At 35.0% G+C, this 23,433-nt stretch overlaps 1 protein-coding gene across 4 annotated transcripts in view; it reads right to left on the reverse strand.

Moving 5' to 3' along the window:
- Positions 1 to 276: 276 nt before the first annotated feature.
- Positions 277 to 23,433, reverse strand: part of DHX15 (DEAH-box helicase 15) — a 98,094-nt gene continuing 74,937 nt past the window's right edge. For 2 of the 4 annotated variants that reach the window (XM_045392207.2, XM_005554592.4), the window contains 9 exons: positions 22,259 to 22,426; positions 15,419 to 15,505; positions 14,338 to 14,487; positions 13,299 to 13,407; positions 12,565 to 12,756; positions 9,504 to 9,626; positions 5,347 to 5,537; positions 2,374 to 2,543; positions 277 to 843 (listed from right to left, as the gene is read on the reverse strand). In XM_045392207.2, the coding sequence (XP_045248142.1) occupies positions 726 to 843; positions 2,374 to 2,543; positions 5,347 to 5,537; positions 9,504 to 9,626; positions 12,565 to 12,756; positions 13,299 to 13,407; positions 14,338 to 14,487; positions 15,419 to 15,505; positions 22,259 to 22,426 (1,308 nt within the window). In that variant the 3' untranslated portion in view covers positions 277 to 725. Of the gene's footprint in view, positions 844 to 2,373; positions 2,544 to 5,346; positions 5,538 to 9,503; positions 9,806 to 12,564; positions 12,757 to 13,298; positions 13,408 to 14,337; positions 14,488 to 15,418; positions 15,506 to 19,322; positions 19,924 to 22,258; positions 22,427 to 23,433 lie in introns of those variants that run through there. The other 2 variants (XR_012434752.1, XM_074039476.1) reach the window with 2 other exon arrangements.

The raw sequence follows: 23,433 nt of genomic DNA on the forward strand, positions 1-23,433 counted from the left end.
TTCATTGTTCTGTCTTTTGGGGTCCAATTTCAAATATCACTACACACACTTTACTCCTTTTAGATCGATCACATCCTGATTAACCTAACAAAGCGCTAAGCCATGCTCTTAAAAACATTGCTTTAACAGCTACTTTTCCGAAGGAGTACTCCTTGTAGAAAGACATTAAATATGTAGTAAGAGTATAATTATAATAATAAAAAAGCTCCACACTTGAAAAGAAAAACAGCTATACTTAGAGACTAGAACAAAGATACCAAAGGGCTTTGGCCAAAATTAGTATAAATAGACTTTATTGAAGTCAGTGCCTCTGTACTGAGACAGAAGATTGTGTCTACATAAGCACAAGTTGTAACATTTCACAACTTCTAAAAGGAATGTCAACAATTACAACGATCATGCATACCATGGTCGATAATCACATTTTAGAAGCATTTTCAACCATTTCTAAAGAAATGCTTATAACATTGTTATATATAGAACTACTTTCAATAAACTGCAAAACATTGATCGACTTTTCCAGTATGAGCTACAGTGTCAACACAAAAGGGAGGCATAAATGTTTAATTTATGAAATCAGAATGGAATATTTACTGTAAAGAAAAATTAAAAAGCTTTCAAATAAAGGCCATTATCGAACCAACGTGAAGAGCACAACTCGAACTTTTGAGTTCATTCATCTTTTAAAGCTGTCCTCTCAATAACTTCAGTTCTAAGCACTGAATTCAGTACTGTGAATATTCCTTGGATTGAAGTTTGGCAATGATGCGGTCCAACTGTCTTTTTGCTTCACACTGTGGGAAATTGCTCATGTCATAATATTGAGGGGCAATTTTCACCAACCTGTTTAGAAAGGGGGAGAAAAATTTTCAAATTAACATTTAATTGAAATACTGGAGTTGTTAATAGGATAGGCATTATTCATTAATATACTGATGAACCAAGGCAAATCTATGAATTCAAGTCTCATAAAAATACAAATAACTAATCCTTACAAATGGCACTTTTAGAAATGTGTTAAGTATTTTATTTAGTAAGATGTAAATTTTTTGATGTTGAACTTACCATAAACAAACAAACAAAAAAACCCCTCAAGATACATTAATGTAAGGATAACAGATAAAGTCACTGATTTCTTTACTCTGGCACACTATTAACTTGCAGCTCCAAGGATATAGTAACAGGTTCTGTGTAGGAAACATCGTGGTATTCAAATGATTGGATCTTCTCATTTCCAATTTTTTTTTAAATAACTGTAACTCTATACCCCCAAAATACACCTGACTGAAATATTTTATAAAGTTTAGCTATACAATTTTTTTCTCAACAAAGCATTTCAGATAAAATGGTAATGTCCTACACAATTTAAGTGTCAGAAGTCCCAAATCTGTATAAGAAAGCAGTCATACAATATAAAGCGGTGACAGCAACTAGAATACATGCCTTCAGCCCCACTACTTTTGGCTGACATTTCCTATCATAGGTTATAGAACAGATTCTGGCATAAATAAAAAAAACCATGAAGGTGAGGGTTATTTTGCTTAAAATAAAACAATCAGTTCTCACTCTACATTTTGTAAAAGCTAGTATGTTAAAACACAAAGAGTTATCATTTTTATGCCTGCACAATTCCTAAAAACCAATATATAAATAACAAACAGTTGAGAGCTAATTGTAATGGGAGAAATAAAATGTAAAAAAAAAAAATTTCTGCAAGAAACAGTACTGACTTGAGTTAATCACAACAGCAAAAGAATGGCTCCAAAGAAACTCTTTTAAAAAAAAAATTTTTTTAAACCCTTTTTAAAAGTATTTTTGAGAGATAGGGTCTGTCACCCAGGCTGGAGTACAGTGGCATGATCACAGCTCACTGCAACCTCAAACTCCCGGGCTCAAGCAATCCTCCTGCCTCAGCCTCCCCAGTAGCTGGGACTACAGGTGTGCAGCACCACCATGCCCAGCAAATTTTTGTACACACCTATATATATTTTAGTAGAGATGGGGTCTGGCTATATTGCACAGGCTGATCTTGAACCCCTGGTTTCAAGTGATCCTCCCACCCCGGCCTCCTAGAGTCCTGGGATTACAGGTGTGAGCCACCATGCCCAGCCCCTAAAGAAACTTTTCATGCTATTCAAATGTAACTTTACATTTGGCTTCAAATCCTGCCCATAAGTATCAACAATCCCACTTTCCACTTATCAAAAGAAGGGTGTGAAAGATTAACCACACCATCCAGTCAATACCCTCATACCTACACAATGAAATATAAATCCTCAATGAGTGAATGCAAGGCCATGACTCTAGCAACAGTCGGGTTCCATTTTGAGTGAAGTATTAACAAAAAACTATTAGAACAAAAGGTGTACTTACCATTCTGGCTTGATATCTGTACATGTCCGGATGTAATTCTTTGTTGTTAGAACAAACTCATTATAAAGCACCCATTCAGGTTTGTGGTCAAGAACAGTAGAGGGATGCAACTGAACCACCTGGTTATCTTTCACAGTTAAGTAATGCCCTGTTCGTTCTAAATGTGCCACCTAAAACAAAAACCCAGTACATTATTAACACAATGCTTCTGACATACTAGTTGTAAAGCTACCTATATAGTTAGGAAAAGGCAGGCCTCCCTTTTACTTTTCGTTCTATGGCTATACATTTTTATCACTGTCTTATAAAAGCAGAGATAAGCAAACTGCCACCTGTGGGCCAAATCCAACTCACAGCCTCTATTTGTAAGGTCTGTGAATCCAAAATGGTTTATACATCTTTAATTAGAAAGAAAAAATATCATACAAAAAACATCCCGTGAAGCATGAGTAGCATGTAAAATTCAAGCTTCAGTGTTCATAAGGGAAGTTTTATTAGAACGCAGTCATACCCATTTGTCTATACCTATTATGCTCCAAGGGCAGGCAGCGTTAGGTAGTTCTGACAGGGATCTCACGGGTCCACAGAGCCCAACATTATTATCTGATCTTTCCTGCCTTAGACCATCAAGAGCGGGCTCTTCAGCACTGGGCGCCAACTATGAGTAGACAAACAATTACCAGAACATTCATGTCTAAGGTAGAAAACTAAAGCCGGGTGTGGTGGCTCATGCTTGTAATCCCAGCACTTTGGGAGGCCGAGACAGGAGGATCACCTGAGGTCAGGAGTTCTAGCCCAGCCTGGCCAACATGGTGAAACCTCATCTCTACTAAAAATACAAAAATTAGCCAGGCGTGGTGGCGGGTGCCTGTATCCCAGTTACTCAGGAGCTGAGGCAGGAGAATCACCTGAACCCAGGAGGCGGAGGTTGCAGTGAGCTGAGATCACATCACTGCACTCCAGCCCTGGTGACAGAGCGAGAGGTTCCATCTCAAAAAAGAAAATAAATAAATAAAAAATAAGGTAGAAAACTAAAGAGGGCAAAGAGGAAAAGAAAAAGGTAACCTACAAAGACAGGAAAATAAAAATGAAAAAAAAAGAGCCTGCACGTGCTTCTCTTTCATTTCTTTTTTTTTGGTAACGCCTTGACTGGTGATACTCATCAAAATTGACAAGTTCTCCCTTTCCAATTCTAATATTCTGTGCATAAAGAATGAACATGAATAATGGAAAAGAAACTCAATTTCATTCAAAATATTTACTAAACACCTATTAGGTGTCAGGTATTACAATGCATGTTGTTTCTAATAAATTTTTTGTTGTTTTTAAGAGCTAGGGTTTTGCTATGTTGCCTGGGCTGGCTTCAACGCTCCTTGCTCCCTACTCAACTTTTCTAGTAGCGAGGACTACTAGAGAAGCACTACTAGCAAGCACACTCTGTGGTGCCCAGCTGTTTGTACCAAATTTTAATCTACATAATTAAGAAGTATAATGCTTGAATATAATTTCATCAATTTTTTTTGAATATAAAAAGCAAATTTAAGAACATGTCAAGCCAGGCCTGGTGGCTCATGTCTGTAATCCCAGCACTTTGGGAGGTCAAGGTAGGAGGATCATTTGAAGCCAGGAGTTCAAGACAAGCCTGGGCAACATGGCGAGGCCCTGTCTCTACACACACACAAAGGCAAAAATTAGCTGGGCATCATGGTGCGTGCCTGTAGTCCCAGTAACTCTGAGGTGGGAGGATCACCAGAGCCCAAGAAGGTAAAAGCTGCAGTGAGCCGTCATTGCGCCACTGCACTCCAGCCTGGGAGTGAGACCTTGCCTCCCTCACCCCACCCCTTTCCCCTAAAAAAGAACAGAACATGTCAAAAAGAAGCTAGTACATATTAAATATTAAGAATATAGTTAAGAGTTTCGAGAAAGAATGCTCATACCTATTATTCACCAAACTCTAATAAGCCTAAGATATTATATAATAAGATGCCACAATAAACATTCTTACTGTTACTTAGATTCAAATACAGACATCTCCCCAATCTCCTTTGATTTTTCATTCTGAGACTGTCTTTAAGCTCATATTCTAGCTATTGAGCCCATCTGGCCTTAAGGGTAAGCCACATCTTGCTTAAGAGACACAGTCAAAGAGAGAATGAACAAACAGGAAACAGATAGAAGAGACCTATCCCAAATCAAGTGGTTTGTTTTCAATTTTATCACCACAAAATTTTCTTGAATTTTTCTCAAAGTTTCTCTTCTTTTATAAACACCTTAAAATAACTTCGCAATATTTACTTGACAAGTTTTACTTCTGTTTGTATAGCCATTAATACAGCACACTTAAACTAAATAAAATCTTTTAAATTATGTTTCATCTTTATTGCTACTCAACAGACATTTTTGGCTTTTGCAGTATGCAAGGGTCTTGGACATAATTACCAATGATCCACTCTGTAAGAGGACTGTAAATGAAATCCACGTATTTGAATATTTGAATTTGGAGGTGCTTAGTTTTTAGATAAAGACTAAAGTCAACTGTATGTACTTTTGGATCTGCTCAATTGCTTCCTTTTAGTACTCTGTTATGACAATATATTTCCAATTAAGACCTAGATTCAGAGAAACTTTGCACTGATCAATATTCACATTCCTGAAGAAACGGGTGCCTAATCACATCTGAAAGTAGCCAAAGTTTCCATTTTGTACAACAAAGACTCTTTTAATAAAATAATTCTAAAACTGATTCCTGTATAACTAGACTACCTTAGCCATTTAGTGCATTAATTTGTTACTCATTAAATACTTAAGATTTCTTAGTATATTAATTCACTCAAAGAAACTGGATGTAACAACATTTAAGATTAATTTTTAAGGGCATGCGTAAACTCACTTTTGCTTTCGAGTGGATTCAAAGGACTGTTAAATCAGTGTCATGTGAATACTTAATTATTCATTCCCGTATTATCTACATACCTGCATAAAATACCCAGTAACCAAAGCTTTTCTTATATTAATATAATAGTCCCTGCTTGTAAAGTCAGTACTTCGACGAGGCAAATTAAATCTGTCCATAATTCGAGATAGCTGCTGGCGTACATTGTCTGCAGACATCAGGGACCTGTAGTTAATGAAGTTGTCATAACACCACTGAACCGATTCATGATCTAAAAAGGTGGAAGGCGGGGAGAAAAGAGGGGACCATGAATCATCCACACAGGAATATTCTCTAATTAAAAAAATTGTTATAAAGAATAAGCTAAATAAACCAGAAAGGAGATTTACCCACATTTTCTTTAAAACTGCAATGTTACCAACTTTCTCAAAGATCTGTAGTGTGATTCAACATTAGAAACAGTAACAAGGCTTTTGGATTTGGATGCCAAAACAATGATTTTGAATTAACTGTTTTTAGTGAATTATTTCACCCATTAACATCCACCTGGTTGTTTCCAAAAGATGGTCTATCAGATAAGGGAAGGCTGGGTGTATTAGGTAAAAGTCACGGCCTGTTCATTTTCAATGAAACTACAGCTTTAGATTAAGATAACTGCAAACAACTGTTCGGTATTGTTCTTTATGCCTGAGCTAGAGCACCCCAGACTTAAAGACGTCCAAGTTTTATAGCGACACATGTGCCTCTAAGCAATTTACCAGCAAGTCCTGAAACTGAAGTTTACAAGGATGCCTGAAACCTCCATTCACGTTTAATAAACAAAACCTAAGTCTAAGAACTTCAAGTAATTTTACTGCATGTATTATCAAACGGATATTTCTCTGATGAATCCTTGATAAGCTTCCAACTAGCCTAGTGTTGCTCATTTAAAGAGCTCAACCTGTAGCATCATGAAAAAAATTTTACAGTGACATCTTTTATGTACCAAAGACAGTCATGGCAAAGAACTGCATTATTTATTTCAGAGGACCTTTGATAAATAAGAGGGTTACTGTGAAATGGGAGAGAGAAAACAAAAATTAAAACTGTTGATCCTTCTCTTGCTACTGTGATGTATGCTTACCTTCAGCATATTCTTTTCTCTTTGGTTCTAGGATTCTAGTTATAGTGCATAACTTTGCCTTAATGTTTTTTAGAGACATAACAAATATATAAGTACATTTTTATCCATTACAAAATGCATCCCCATTTCAGAAATTAAGAGTGGGTGGGGGTGGAGATAGGAAATAGATCTTTGAATTAAAGAATACAGTAACATATTAGAACACCCATTAAGTAATCCATCTGGAATAAGAAATAAAAGGTACCCATCTGAAGCTATTGACATTTAAACCAAAGCACTGAATATCTTTGGGAGCTGAAACAGCACACCGTGGAGGTAATTTTACTTACGCTGATGCTCTATAACAAGCTGAAAGGCAGGAAAATGCCCAAGCTGGACAATAAAAAGGCAAATTTTTGAAAGGGTTGTTGATTTGCAGACTATGGCTTGAAATGTAGTTTTTTTGTGTGGTTCTCAATTTTTAGAATTCATGTACTATAGATGGAAAAATGGCAATTCTAAGTTATTTGTTAAGAACAAATGACTAATAACTAACATCTGATGGTTCTACTGTATTTCTAAACTTGTGAGAAATAATTGTGTAAATGGGAAAAGTAAATCTAAAACTGGGAACATTTTATTAATATAACTTTAGCTGTTTCTCTCTTACCAATACAGTAAACTACCCCTAAGATCTAAAGCCAAATCACTGTCTAATTTTTAGAGAGTAATCTCCCCTCCCCAGACAGATTAAGGTACTGCAAAATAACTTAAATCTAGTTTTGGATTTCAAAGGGTTATTTCCATAAATAGTATTAAGACAACATTTTAATTGACATGACATTTTAGCTTCACTATGTAATCAACTATTGTCTGTAACGTAAAACATCTTGACCAGTATCTGAAACACGCTTTGTTTCAAATATACTGAATGATTCAATTAATAACATACAACCATTTAAAAAGCTTTCATGAAAATATTTCAAATATTTTCATATCCATATATATGCCTATATTGAAATAATAACGCATGGGGATCTGGCTAAGTTTTTTGCTTTTTTTTTAAAGGGCTTCTCTTATTTGAAAAGGTGGCAATCAGTGATTAAAAGATAAATCTTCATCTTTAACTAGTAAGGACGGTTCTAATAAATGTCAAGTCATCACATACTGCAAACCCCTAAAAACCACCAATGACTAACCATCCCTCTGGCAGTGAGCCATAGTACCTCTCACTAATAATTCATTTCTTGGGCAAACAGTAGACTTGAACTTTTCCAACTCTTGTTTACAGGCCACTTGTAGCCTGAGAACCATCATTCATACTTGTCTGTTTTTTCTATTTTATTAGTTGTATTTTGATGTAAAAAGTAGTATTTTGATGTATTTATCAGAAATAGATCACACATCTGGTGAGTGGACAAGACCATTCTAACTTACTACATTCCCTCTGACTGTAAATCTGTTCCTTCTCAAGGCTTTAATAGGTTATGTATCTCTTGGTCACCCTGCATGTTTTGCATACAAGAGGAATACGGTAGGTTTTTTGAGTATATCTGTCTAATCAGGGGTAAGTCTTTAACACTTCGTAAGACCAGTATTTGGATACAAGAAAGATTCTAAGGTAAACCATGTGCTGGTCTTGAGCCTTTGGTTTCATAACCACATTTCCCTTAACTTTCAATCTGCCCAAGTTTTCTTGGGCCTGGGCAGAGAAGGGCTCCATTCTTTCTCTCTGCTAGTCATCAATTCTATTCAACTCATATCAGGGTTCTGGAGTAAGCAACAGACGTAAAGCAAGTTAGGTACTACGTCTGGTGCACACACTGGCCCTCTAGCACTTCTGGACCCCAAGACAAATAAATTCACCATCACCCCCACAGAGATGTGCCAAAGTCAACAGGCTCCCCATTTTAGGGGTATAAATGAGATTTTTATGAGATAATAAAAATGAGTTACAAATAAAACCAGACACACAAAATTGGAATGTCAACTTTATAAATTAGGAAACCAATTTCTCATGAGAAGAAACTACAAACTTAGTGACGGAATTCCACATTTTTGGCACGGGGTGATGTTGTAGGGCTGTCAGTTAAAAAAAAAACTGTCAGATCCGGTTGCACTCAATTGCTGTATTTTTTTTCTCCTTTGAATTTATTAAGGTTTCCTCTCAATTTTTGTAAATGGTACATTCCAACAGCAGCAGCTAGCAATAACTTCGTTATTATTATGTTTCCTCATTTACAAGTCATTGGCAAATGTTTTTCAGGTCACTATTCTCTGATAAGATAATTTAAAGCTAGAACAATTACTTCATATGTCTACAGCATAACTCACAATTTTTCCACTGGTAGGCATTTGGGTAGCCAATTTTATTTTACCACCATAAATAATGATGGGATGAAATTCTTTAATCAAACCAGTGTACACAGAATACCAAAAAATAACTTTTTAAATTATTTCTGGGTCAAAGAGTGTAAGGTTGCTAAAGTTCCTGGTAACATAAAATCACATAAAGACCACATAACCCCACTCCCATACAGCTAAGGAATATTTTTCTTCAATGTCTGCAAATTTTATAGGTGAGAAAATGGTAGTGCCTTTCATTATCAATAATAATGCCAAAATAATAATGCATTTCTTGGGCTAACAGTACAGTTGAACTTTTCCATATCATGTTTACAAGACCACTGGTAGCCTGAGAACCATCATTCATACTTGTCCATTTTTTTCTATTAGCTTTATTTTGGTGTAAAAAGTTCTTTATAAGTAAAAATGTTAAGAGTAATGAATTGTATAAACAATATAAAACTATTCTTAAAATGTAAAATGCACAGAAATAAAAGTATATAAAAACTTGCATGTTAGCGATAAATGTCATGCAAGTCTGTCATTTTTATCACCGTATTTTTCAGGTTTTCTACAACTGGTGCTTTATCCCCTGATTATAAACATAAACAACTTTGGGAAAGATTGGCAATTTCTATTTTAAATGCTAGTCAGGAGTTTTTCTAAAGTACCTCTGGGTTTCTAATGTAAGTTGTCACAGATAATAAATGAAAGTGGGACAAAGAAACATCTTATACACTGCAAGTGACATTTAGACAAAAGAATGTCTCCAATCAAATTTACACTTACTTTGTTTAAAAGCATGGTAGACGTTCAGCAGTGTCAGATGATCTCCATCTATGTGGGCAAATCTCATCTTGGCCTCATCTGCGGCTTTCTTGGCCTCCGTGGGGCGAACAAAACACTGTGGGACTAAACAAGGTTGGTATGGGCCCAACACAAACGCCCATATCGATGAGTCACGCATTCACAGATAGAGGAACAAGGCCTAGCTAGGTCAGTTCACAGAGCATAGGGCAGGGCAGGATGGCCTCCAACTGCATCTTGGACTGTTTACTACCTTGATTTGGTACATCAACACCTAACCACATCTGTAAGACAAGAGGATTTCAAAGCTACAGAGTACCTGATTATTTTAACTAGATCTAAAAGTAGGCATCAAAACAGCTATTCTGAAGGCCATCAGGATACTAAAAAGCTCAACTTATTTAAAAAAACCAGTGCTGATAGCTCTACCAATAACCAGAATAATGGTGTCAATTGCCTTTCAGCTAACTGTAATTTTTCAAAAGGACATCCACTAAATCTATTGAATGGCCATGAAAGTTAGGAAGCTACGCTTGCCCACTGCAGAGCTAACAACAACTTTGAAACCAGTCTACTGCCATGTTTCTATCAGAATTTTTTCCCTAATACTGTGGCTATTACCAACTGGTGGGTATCACTATTAGCACCGGTGAGCAGAAGCATATGTAAACATAAAAATATCAAGAATTCTTAGGTTTGGATGATAGCAGTAGTGGTGGAAGGTTAAACCGCCTCTGAATTAAGAAAATTCAAAAAGGCTGGGATATTCAGCCTAGTGTTTCAGCATTTTAACAAAAGGATTAGAAAATAAAAGTCCCAATTTTAAAAAAGAAAAAAACAAACTTATTTGTATCAAAACCTCAATATAAAGCAAAGTCCAATATTTCAAAAGTTGACAATTAGTCTGAAACAGTCATATCAAGGGTCATCAAAATATGTAACTACAGTTATTTGTTTAGAGCCTCAATATTAATTCACATAAAACTTTAAATTGTTACAAAGCATGTACTACATTTTTTGAAATACAACTTTCCTTAATTCAGTTTAGCAATTCCATAGTCATAAAAGCAATATGAAAATAAAAATACTTAACAGCTTGGGACTTTTTCAACACATTTTAAAAGCTCTTAAAACCTTGTCAATGAAAAACTTCATAAATTATCGGTTCCGATAGAAGATAATGGGAATAATCAACAACAAGATAAAATACAGTATCATATTACTCTTTCCCATACAGTTTCCCCTTTAAAAAGATGTCAAAATAGCCAAATAGTGACAACAAAACATGATCATAATAAATATTAAAACTCTTGCTTAATGTAACTGAAGCAAGGTAATGATAAAAGTACACAAACTTCTCACAGCTGTGAATGTTAATGTGAACTAGCCACTAGAGTTAAGTGGGAATAAATAAGTCGTGCTCTGAAAGGCCTCTAGATTTGCACTGTTAATATCAGGACCTTAAAACTTCAAAAACTATTTTAATGTCAAACAAAGCATTACAAGCTTAGCAAACTGTTTTTTGTTCCATGACTTCTTCCTTGCCTCTTATTTGAACACTTTTCCTACAAATGGACCGTTTAAAAACAGTCCATTTACATTGCTGCACATAAATGCTCATTCTCCTGATAAACTAAAGGTTTTTATTTGTAATAAATAAAAATAAGGTTTTTTTAAAATTACAAATAAAACTGAGATGTAGTTGGAAGATTACAACTGCATCACAACAACAAACTTTTTAAAGAGCTAATATTCTTAACTCAAACAACGGTAATCATGTAAGTATATCTGATAAGAGAACCTAGAGAAATAAAAACTAGGTAGACAGACAAATAAGTACACAATCCATTAGTTCTTGCCCCACACTTTCTCTAAAAACTAAAATCTTGGGAGAGGTACAACTGGGAGAATCTATAAAACAACATATAAGAAAGGCAGACAACAACCTACCACCACCTCCGCAAATGAAGCTACAATTTAATTAAAGTGACTCAATACTGCCCTGCCCATCTGCTCTGAGTCTGATCAGTCATAACTCTGCAAGAAAACATTTTAGCTACTTCTTAAATAAAAAAATTCACACCATTAGAATATACCATACATCTAAACTAAGCCATATTATTTTATATTTAAATTTTTTTCAATTTATCCTTTAATTCCACAGAATATTTTGAAATATTTGCAGCATTAAGATCAATAAACCACTCAGCAATAGGGAGTCAGTTCTCTCCAGTGCTAAAACTAGTAGCAGAGAATATTTTGATTGTAAGAACTTATTTTCTATTTTTAGCTGTAAGAATAGCCATTCATTTGTTTCTTAACAATATTTCTTTTCCTTTAGGAAAAATCTAATTTCCAAGTTACTATTCATTTGTGGTTTACATTTTGTTACTAAAAACAGCATTATTTCCTTAGCTTAATGGTCCAATTTTACAAAATTGGCAATTTTATATATTAGGTATGTTTCTTTTACCAAGTTTTTCTACCATTGTAAAAGAATGTCATTATCAGATTAGATTTTAAGCCTAAAATTATACATCACTATTTCTATTTACTTGATATCAAGTCTGAAATTCATGTTTGTTTGGGTGCCATTGGAGTACATATATAGAAAAGGCTCAACTTAATGTATAGCTTTAAGTTTGCCACAGGCACATTTAATAGAGCCAAGTACTAGAGCAAAGTTCTTCTTGTACTTGCAGTAAAAAAAAAAAAAAAAAAAAAAAAAAAACCCCACAAAGATAGCAGTGATGGACCTTTAACCAAAGAATTCAGTTACAACTGTGCTCAAACTAACTGCAATTTTTATTAGCACTCAAGACAGCCAATGTTTTACTATCTTTTGTGCACAATGACTTACTTTACTTTTGTAAGTACTATGTCATTACGAAGCTATTTACAAGGTATTTAGGAAACAAGATTAATTCCTTAAAATCATCTATAAAATCCACTATCATACTAAAAATTAAAAAACAAAAACAAAAGTGAAGTCCACCCAAACTTTGAAGAGCTGGGCTTTTTTTTGTTCCTTTCCCTCTATTACCTGACAACATAGCAGTAATAGATAGGACCTCATTAGAACAGTTGTAGTCACAACTTGCAATAACCATTTTTGCGAGCTGTGGATCTAGAGGAAACTCTGCCATCATGGATCCCAATTCAGTCAGATCTCCATCATCATTTAAAGCAGCCAGATAATTCAAAAGTTCCAGGGCTCTCATCAGAGTTTCAGGAGCTAGGGATAAAAGACAATCTATTAGACACGGTGCCTTAAGCAAGCAAAAATGTGACAAAGTACAAACTATTATAAGCAATCTCATTTTTCATTCTGCAGTGGACCAAACTCAAACTCAAACTGTCATCCAATTCAATTATACAGATCTAGCAAACAATGAATCATAAAAACATTGCAAAATTCTCCTGTAGGCAAAACTGTCTTCTTCCGAAATACATTAAATAACTGCTAATTCATCAATGTGTTTATCAGACTGTTTTTTCCCCAAAGAAAAATTAGGAATTCTCACATTTTCATGCCCAGAGGATAATTCAATTTACCTAACCCCCCCTCAATAATAACTTTTGAAGAAAAAAAAGAATGTGCTCATATAACTGTCACCTTTTTTAGTTTTAATGCTATCACGTAAGACTTAATCTTGATGCACACTGGATGGAAAAGGCAAAATGTATTTAATATATATATTAAATAGGATGCAGAAAAACACTAAGAGTCAATTTTGGTTAAAAGATCTGATAAAAATGTGTTTTGATAAGTCATACCTGGTGGATCCATAAAATCAAAATGTACCAAATCATCAATACCAAGTTTCTTCAATTGTAACACAACTGATCCTAAATTAGAACGCAAAATCTCAGGATAGGTGTTATCCTAGCAAAAAACAAAAACATGTATTTGTTATGTTAAACATGCCTCAGTCTCTTTGTTCAAGAAAACAAAAATCTGTTCACTGCCTCCCGAGCTATTTGTTTTGGCATTACTTCTACACTACTGTCTCAGGAGAGATAAATACTTGTAGACTACACTAGAGAGAAACCATTTTTCTCCAACTATCTTTATGGTATTCGAAGTGTTTGCTACTGTCCATAAAACTAGAAACTGCAGAAAGAAATCTGTATAGTAGTCTTCACTCATTTGTGTTTTCAATTTCCATGGTTTCAGTTAACCACTGTCACCAGAAAAAATTTTAAAGATTCCAGAAACAAACAATTCATCAAATTGTGCGCCATTCTTAGTAGTATGCTATATACACTATATGCCCATTTGTCACTTAACAACCATCTGTTATGAGATCAACTTTTGCAGTATCACAGTGCTTGTGCTCAAGTAACCTTTTACTTAATAATGGCCCCAAAGCACCAAGAATAGTGATGCTGGCAATTTGGATATGCCCTGAAGTGCTTCCTTTAGGTGAAAAGTTGAAAGTAAGGAAAGAAAAGAAGTTGAAACCTAGTAAGAAAAAAAAAAAAAAAAAAAAACACACATCTAAAGTAAGAATGTATCTTCTATCAGTGAAATTGTAAAGAAAGATATTTATACATAGTATATATAAGTAAGGTTCAGCATATTCTAGTTTTCAGGCATGGTGGTGGTGGTGGGGGGGGGTCTTGGAATGTATCAGCCTCGAATAAGGGGGTGTGCAACTACCTAAGTTAATTACACTATACATTTCACTCCTGGAAAAGCTAAGGAGCTTTTAATCCTAAAGGGCAAGATTAAGTAAATAAGGCAATTTTCTTCTGGTAAGAAATTCAACTTAACATTTTAAACATATAGGCAGGAAACAACAATACCCCATACCTGCATTTCTGTTTTATAAGCTTTCTCTGTGTAAAGTCTGAAGCATTTTCCAGGTCTGGTACGTCCAGCTCGACCAGCCCTTTGTTGAGCTGACGCTTTACTAATAGCTGTCACCAAAAGGGACTCAACTCTGATTCGAGGATTGTAGACCTATTGGAATTGAAATACCACAAGAGTCTTTCTTCAGTCAAACACAAACTTGTGATCCAACGGAAGTATCCAAAGCCCACAGTTAATTCCAAAATAAACAAAGAAATATTGATAGCCATAAATCATGCTGCTACAATAGAAAACCCATCATCCTGAACCTTAAAGTTCTTTTAGACATTCTAATTCGATCATCTGAAAGACTCAAACTAACATGAAAAACTTCTTGTCAAACACACAGACAGCTTATATAATCCTTACTCCTCCTAATTTCAGATAATTTCAGTTCTATCAGGCTGACCTTTTTCCTTGCTTTTTATATGCTGGGTAGTCAAGGATTCTGCCCAAAAAGAAACCTTCACTTTCAAAACTCAATGTTCTGGGTACTATTACTCTGATACTGTTTAATGAAAAAAATTTCCAGCAATAACATGATATGCCTACAAAATGTAATTAATTTATCCAAAAGATACTTGAAAAATAAAACATGTATTTATTAAATAGCCAGTTCACTTGCACTTCACTTCATTTAGTACACAGCACTGTTAAACTAGAGGAGTAACATAGTACTGTTTTCAAATAGTGTGCCTAGTTGACAGCAGTAACTCTAATGTTGGATAAGTGACTGAACCGCAGGGATGGAAATCCTGTACTTTATTACTAAACCCATACTGTTAAATGAATATACAAGCCAAAACACCCACCATCACTACACTGAAACAAAGAAATCAAAGCAATTCTAAAAGGAAAAAAAGCCTAGAATTACATATTAAACAGTGTCTTAATTTCTGAGAGCCACCCAGAACATACAGCAGAAATCTGAAAATCAAACAAAAGAAAATAATTCCGAAAGGTAAATTTTAGCCATTAAATGAATGGGTAGTAAGTACTGTTAACCCAACTCTAATTTATAAAGTATCCACTAAGTATGTACCTTCTGTTTCGCAAATCCAGGATCAATCACAAACACCACACCATCTATTGTCAAGGATGTCTCTGCTATGTTAGTTGACACAACTACCTGTTAAGAAATACAGTATATGAATTATATGACATCGAATAAAATTAACAGACCGGTAAAGATCAGCCACTAACCTTCACCAACACAAGGAATTTCAAACCAGCAAATAAACCAGAAATATGATTTGATTTTCAATGGCCAATGCTTTAAAAAGGTAAATTAAAATTTAAGAAACCAAAATTTTGTTTACGTCACAACAGCAACTTCTTTCTCAACAAAGCTATTAATTACTTCAGGTTATCACTCAACCGCGCTACATTTTGCTTCATCAAATTAATTGACAGCATAAAAAGAAAAACACTGATAAAGCAATATAACATGCCTGACAAAATGTCTGATAAAACAGCCCTTATAATTAGTATTCAAATTTCCACAAGTGTATCTTTCAAAATGAAAACTTCGTTATTTATATCACCAAAATTCAACTCAACATTTTAAACAAAATGCCACATGGAAAAAACCTCAAGTTATAATCCAGTAAGAACTGACAGATCAGCAGAATCAAATGTAAATATTTTGGTAAGTGCATGATCTCAAAGGGATGACATGTAATATGCTATTAAATAATACAAAGCAACTGTTAAGAACCATAATTTTTTTATTGACAAAATGTTTAAAGCATTTACATACTAATATGATAGCTTGTTTTGTGTATGTGCATGTTTTACTATAAATTACATATGTTTTAGAAAATTAGTTAAGGACTTGGGAAAGATGTTACATATAATGTTTTCCTTTTAAAACAATGGGAAATGGGGATTCCTCATTAGCATTTTAACTTAGTACATCTGATTTTCAGGAACAGGTTACTGATATTAAGTTGAAGATGTCTGTACACGCAAGCAATTGATACAGAAGATGAATCAAATAGAGTCTGCTTTTACCATTTGTAAGGGAAGATTAGACATGGATAGAAAGTGTGAGTGGCACCAAAGATACACTGTGAAATTTAAAAAGGTTTACTTCCACAGCAAAGACAAGAAAAGCTTTACTGAAAAATAACAGCATTTAGGATAGTCCTTGAAGGTAAGGTTAAGACCTACTCATTAGAGAAGGAAACGGCACTTAAAGTTCCATCTTAAAAAACACATGTGGGCAGGAATGCCTACGGACACATACAAAAAATGAAAAGATTTATATTTATCCCTATTTTATTTTAAAAACACTTAATTTTATAAATCAATAGCTTTAAAAAATCATACGCTTTTGCTGCATTCACTATTTTACTTAAAATAATATTAACAGTTTCATTTTCTGATTTCATATTTACTAAGTAGTAGACTTCCCAAAATACTAGCAGGAAACCTCAGGGATTTAAAAACATAATAGCAATCTACCATCAGTGTATTTCAGAATAATTTACAAGTAATAAACCAAAATGTTTCCTTTTATTTGTCAGCTGAAAAGACTGACAACTAGCAAAGGAATAAGGAACGACAAGTGGTTTGATGATGTTGCTGAAATACATTCTTCAGGACATTTAGATAAATAATCAGCAGCTAGAACTGAAGCAAACACCACCACACATAAGGTTAACAGGCGAAACTTGAATAAGCATAACCTGCATTTAATATTCTTCTAGAAAGTCCGTTTGTTGTAGTTAAAGAAGTGATGAACTCAGAGATAACTGGCAGACACAGCAATCCAACCTGAGTGGCTAAGTAACTGTGGAAAGGTTTTAACACCCCCAAGCTTGTACTCCTTTTATAACTTGCATATTACTTAGTCTACGTAACACAGGGTTGTAGGGAATAAATTATGTAAGGATGTGGAAATACTCTATAAACTATACAGAATGGACCAGGCATGGTGGCTCACATCTGTAATCCCAGCACTTAAAAAGGCCAAGGAGGATTATTTGAGTCCAGGAGTTTGAGACAAGCTTGAACAACATAGTAAAACTCCACCTCTATAAAAAATTAAAAGAAATTAGCCAGGCAAGGTGGCACATGCTTGTAGTCCCAGCTACCTAGGAGGCTAAGATGGGAGGACTGGTTGAGTCCAGGAGATTGAATCTGCAGTAAGCTACGATCATGGCACAGAACTCCACCCTAGGCAACAGACTAAGACCCTATCTCAAATCTATACAGAACCAACTACATGCCTGTAAATACAGAAGACGTCTTCTGGCTTTCTGGAATTCTGGGGTGAAAACCATGGTTCTGAATATATTTATGAAGAAAATCACTTTTTAAAAAGTTATTCTGGCAAAAAATACATGTCACATATTTCTTCTAGAACAGAATACAATGTGATAAAAATTTCTGATGTGACCAATTCTTTAAAGAGTTACTATTATAAAAAAAACACTTAATTTTTCTCCACAAAATAATTTCATCCTGTATGTCTTTTGTCTGGGTCTGTGTGTATTAAATTCTGTAATAGTTAACAAGACATGGATGCATGATTCTGCGTATGTTTAAGAATCAAATGATTTATGCCAACTTGGCAAACCCATGTCATTATTGGTATTAATAAGAGCCTATTGCCAGCCAAAAGTCAAACCCTAAAATACAAGTGTTAAATTGAGTCCTTACAAAAAAGCACAAGTTTTAGGCCTTTCTCAAGGACTAAAAATAGCTAAGGCTAAATATACATACATACATACACACACACACACACACACACACACACACACACACAATGCAAAAGCAAACTAATAAATGACAAGATAAAAGCTTCTTTGGAACCTCAGCAATTGAGTGAGGCAAGCCCTAAGCATGTTCTAATTGTAAATGGCACACCATACAATCAGGAACCCATCAGGAGACAAAATGACCTTGAATTTGTCAAGGGATTTACATTATGACCAGTAAGAATCAATATAATTGTTACATGCTTTCTAGACTGCAACACTGCAGTAAGTGTTCAAAGAGCCTTAAAAAGTGTTCAAATTTCATTTACTAATATGGAACAGACCCTATGGTGAAAAGCTTGGCATCACTGTCAGGACATGCTATGAGTCAATTTTCCCCCTCAATAACCTGCCTTCTAATAGAACTTACTTTTTTTCTAATAGAACCACTTTCCCACCCCCCACCCCACCCCCAATAACTCCACTTCAGAGCAGAACTCGCAGTACTTCATTTGCCCTACCTGAATACTGTCTGGACACAATAATGCATTTAGTTTAAACTAATTTGGATTTTTAGTCCCCAGGGAACTCTGTGGGGGTCTCCAATACAAGGACATCAACTTATTTGCTTATAAACGTCCCAGCAGCACCACAGTAAGCTATCTTCAGACCCTGGATCATCAAGTCTCTCTTTAAAACTATAGAACCATCTCCATAAGGGCCATTTCTCTTTTTTACTGAGCAACTGATGCTCTGAATCGTATTAATTAGCAAAATGCAGGATAAACTATAGAAAAGTCAGCTATTTGTATGAACAACAATTGTGAAAACTAAATATTTAAAAAATAATTATAGTAGTATTTTAGTAACAACCAAATCCATAAAATAACAATTGTATGTCTCAGTCAAGAAATGCAGAGAAGTTATCCACTGAAGAGTAAACTTGAATGCATGTAAAGAATTACTATAACTTTTAACTTAGTCAAATACTTCAATAAACTTCAAAAATTACCAAGAGGTAAAAATATCTACTTTCGTATTAATATATGTTGCATTCTCAACCTTTCTTGATTGCTAAAAACTTGAAATCGTTCACCATTAGTACTGTAACATGTTTAAAAGGTTACTGTTTTATTAGTATCACAATCAAGTTATAAAATCTATTTTGCATAAACTAAGAGAAATAAGAAATGGCACTGCCTTATAAAAGGTACTCAAATATAAAGTTATACAGACTCACAATTTGATGGAAATTAAAATATCATATTAAATATTTTATTTGTTCAAAAACTTTCAATACTTTTATATATTTGCTTTATGCTAGCTACTATCCTTATATTAGAATCAACAGTGTAACAAAAAAAATCAAATATTTTGTTTTTCACAATTAGATACAAACAGTAAGTTTAAAATTACATATGAACAGTAAAGCTTGTATAGATCCCTCCTCTATAAGTTAGCCTTGTATGAAAAACTTTAAATTTGTGCTTAACATGCTGCACCTCAGAATGTTCTTCCTCATAATGAAAATGATGCAGCAACTGCCAAGGAAGTCTTCCTTTACTCTCCCTAGGACCATCCAGGGAAGCTACATCAGTGCTCGTCTCAATCTCTAAGATGAAATTGACTCAAGGTAAGGATAACATGATTTCCCAGCAAGAGGTCCTACAGCTTTGGCTGAAACACCATCACTGGATGGCAAAGTGGCATTATAGCTCTTAGTTTTGAAATACAAGCTCATGATCAGTCCTCAGAGTGAGCCCATCACCAACTGTGGCCATCATCACATATCCAGCCATTGCTGAGTCACTCTTTTCAATAAGACAAAATTCTCCTCAGCATCCTAAGGATTTAAAACACAAAAAGCAAAACAGAAACAAAAACCTTAATTTACTTCATAGGCTTAAGACAGCAAGAGCTCAGATGTGTAATTGTAGTAAATATGGGCCCGTATTTCTCAAAGTAGAACTCAATGAAATGAGAAGTACACAAAAGGATGCACAAACGGGACATCTTTGTTGTACACCAATTTCACTCAATGGCAAACAAACACAACATTTTAAAAATAAAACAAATACAGATATACAAAGTACACATGATTTCAAGACAAATGAAAAACAGGCAGGCTGAGGGCCGGGCCTGGTGGCTCACGCCTATAGTCCCAGCACTCTGGGAGGCCCAGGAGTGGGGACTGATTGAACCCAGGAGTTTAAGACCAGCCCTGGCAACATAGTGAGAACCCATGCTGTTTTAAAAATAATAATAATAATAAAGGCTCTGCCTGAAGGGTGCATTAACTTGTTTATTATATAAATATTTAAGACATATTTTTCTCTCTCTCTCTCTCTATATATAGATATATATTTCTGCTGATGAGGAATCAAGCTAAAATTAGGCCCACAGAGAATAAAGCACTTTCTAGTCCACAAATCAGCTTCAAAATTATATATTAAAACTATCACTTAAAATGACAAGTTTTCCCCAAAGTTCAGAATACACGTAAGGTAACATGAAAAAAATATTTTAACATGTTCTAGAGACAGGCAAAAAATAATTAAAAGTTCAACATTATGAAGCTATGATTAGACTATTTTCTAAAAGTCAAATTTATTACACTTGATGATCTATGAAAAACTCAAAAGCTGTTTTGTTTTTTAATATTTCTATCAATCCCTATTTATATTACACTAGGCTGCTACTGCACATCCACTCAGTGAATTCTTTCAATTTGAGAAACATATTTTGTTCATTTAAGTTTTATATGGCCATGTAAAAAATAATCAGTTGTGTTTATGATTTGTAATTTTTTAGTAATCATCAAAAAATTAGCAAAGATACTGGGAAAAAAAATCACAAAAGAAGTTGTGGGTGTGTTAGTCCTCAATACAGAAGTAAGAAAGCAACAAATTTCGATTTTGACTAACAAGTAAATGAGGTGAGTAAAAAGTTCAGGTAAGACTTTTTTCAATATAAATAAACCGAAGAAACTTATAGCAGCTGCCACAAAAGCCTTGTACATAAGTATCTTGTATACGTCAAACTTAATCCTTGACAATCGTCCCCCTAAGGGATCAAAGTAACAGCTTTAAAAAATGAAAAAACTAGGATCACAAATTAAGAAAATCTTACCAAAATTCACATGCAGCTATTATGTAACCTAATACATGGCTAGGTTTAAAAGTCTAGTTGACTCCACTGTTCAAGTGATTTAAACCTTTTAATAAAACTGTGCAATCTTATTTTCAAAGACTCTATTAGGACTCCCAAATCTTAAAAAATAAATAAAAGCCCAGCTGCTGTTTCAAACTGGAACCAGGATGTCTTCCCAACCCCTCAACAAAGTATCTCAGAAATAGGGCTGAAATAACCTTGTTCCTGTCTGTGTGACAGGATCTAGATGAAGCTTCTGCCTTTAAGGAACTCACGTAGTTATGCAGTGTGATCAGTGCTACCCTATTTTTTTTTTTTCCTGAGATGGAGTCACATTCTGTTGCCCAGGCTGGAGTGCAGGGGTACGGTCTCAGCTCACTGCAACCTCCGTCTCCCAGGTTCAAGTGATTCTCCTGCCTCTGCCTTCTGAGTAGCTGGGATTACAGGTATGCGCTACCATGACCGGCTAATTTTTTTTTATTTTCAACACAGACAGAGCTTCACCATGTTGGTCAGGCTGGTCTCAAACTTCTGACCTCGTGATCTGCCCGCCTCGGTCTCCCAAAAGTGCTGGGATTACAAGCATGAGCCGCCACGCCCGGCCAGAACAGTGCTACTGTTATTAGAGGTCTGCACAGAGTCAACATTTCCCACCTGTAGACATTATTACTTGGTGAAGCCTTAAAGAAAATTATGGGCAGAAGGCCAAGGTACCAAAGAAAAAGTGCTTACTTTATACCAAGTGATTTAATAGAAGAAAAGACAGTACTTGGCCAACATCCTCTTTTCTTAACCCATTCTAACGAATCTTCCATTTGCTAAGGAGGGACTACCTAGGAGAAGCAGTACCCATTCTTACTTTAGGGTCAAGAGAGATGCAGAACCCTACAAATGGATATTATTTTGTTGTACAAACCTAGATCATAATCACCCACAACTTAGTCCTTTATAACTGAATGAAGTTTGTATATCATAAATAATTCTTTCATTATTAGTGAAATGTTTATAAAGAACATTTCTAATGTTACCTTTCTTCCAATTGCTCCATTCTGTTTTTTGGGAGGTGGAGGCTCAAAAATGCGTTGCTGCTGCTGAGGTGGAAGTGTAGAATACAATGGAATGATTTTAATGTCACCAACTTCAGGGCCCAAATCATCAACCTCACGCTTTATTCTCTTACAGGCTTCATCAATTTCCTACAAAATAAAAGTGAGTCTAAAAACGAATACTGAAACATTTTTATTTACTATAATCACAGTTCTATGCAGTCTATTTTATGTATGCCATCCTCTTTCACTTCATAGAGACCCTATTTTCAATTTAGTAACCAAACTAATTTAGCAAATTTCAACGAGATTTCCAAAACAATCCAAGAAACTTTCATTTTTGTATTCAAATGAATATATAACTGCCTTATTTGCATTCCACACCCCTTTTCTTAGAGTCAGATTTCCTAATTAATTCTCAACAAATTGTACTAAAATTGAAATTTCTCACCCAGGAATATTTAAATGCACTTATGACCTTTTCAATTTTCACAATCTAAAAGAAATTGATGTGCTAGACATTTTAAATAAGCCAATTAGGCTTCAATATCACGTATCACTAATGCAATTATATGGAAGATTTGCTTCATTGTGCCTAATGAGAACAAACACCTTTACAGTATCAACACAGATATTTAAGAACTAGGCTAACCCAAATGTCTTAGAGCAGCTACAATTTTTTTTCTCAGAAAACTACAGTCACACGTTGCTTAATGACAGGAATATGTTCTGAGAAATCTGTTAGGTGACTCTGTTGTTGTGTAACCATTCTAGTGTATTCATGAACCTAGATGGTATAGCCTATTGCTCCTAGGCTACAAACCTGAGGAGCATGTTACTTAAGTGAATGCAGTAGGCAATTGTAACACAATGGGAAGTGTTTGTTCATCTAAACAAAGAAAAGGCATGGTAAAAATATGGTATAAAAGATAAAAACTGCCAGCCATGGTGGCTCACGCCTGTAATCCCAGCACTTTAGGAGGCCGAGGCAGGCGGATCACCTGAGGTTGAGAGTTTGAGACCAGCCTGACCAACATGGAGAAACCCCATGTCTACTAAAAACACACAATTAGTTGGGTGTGGTGGCACATGCCTGTAATCCCAGCTACTTGGGAGGCTGAGGCGGGAGAATCGCTTGAACCAGGTAGGCAGAGGTT

Source organism: Macaca fascicularis, chromosome 5, assembly GCF_037993035.2.
Source record: "Macaca fascicularis isolate 582-1 chromosome 5, T2T-MFA8v1.1".
Taxonomy (NCBI): domain Eukaryota; kingdom Metazoa; phylum Chordata; class Mammalia; order Primates; family Cercopithecidae; genus Macaca; species Macaca fascicularis.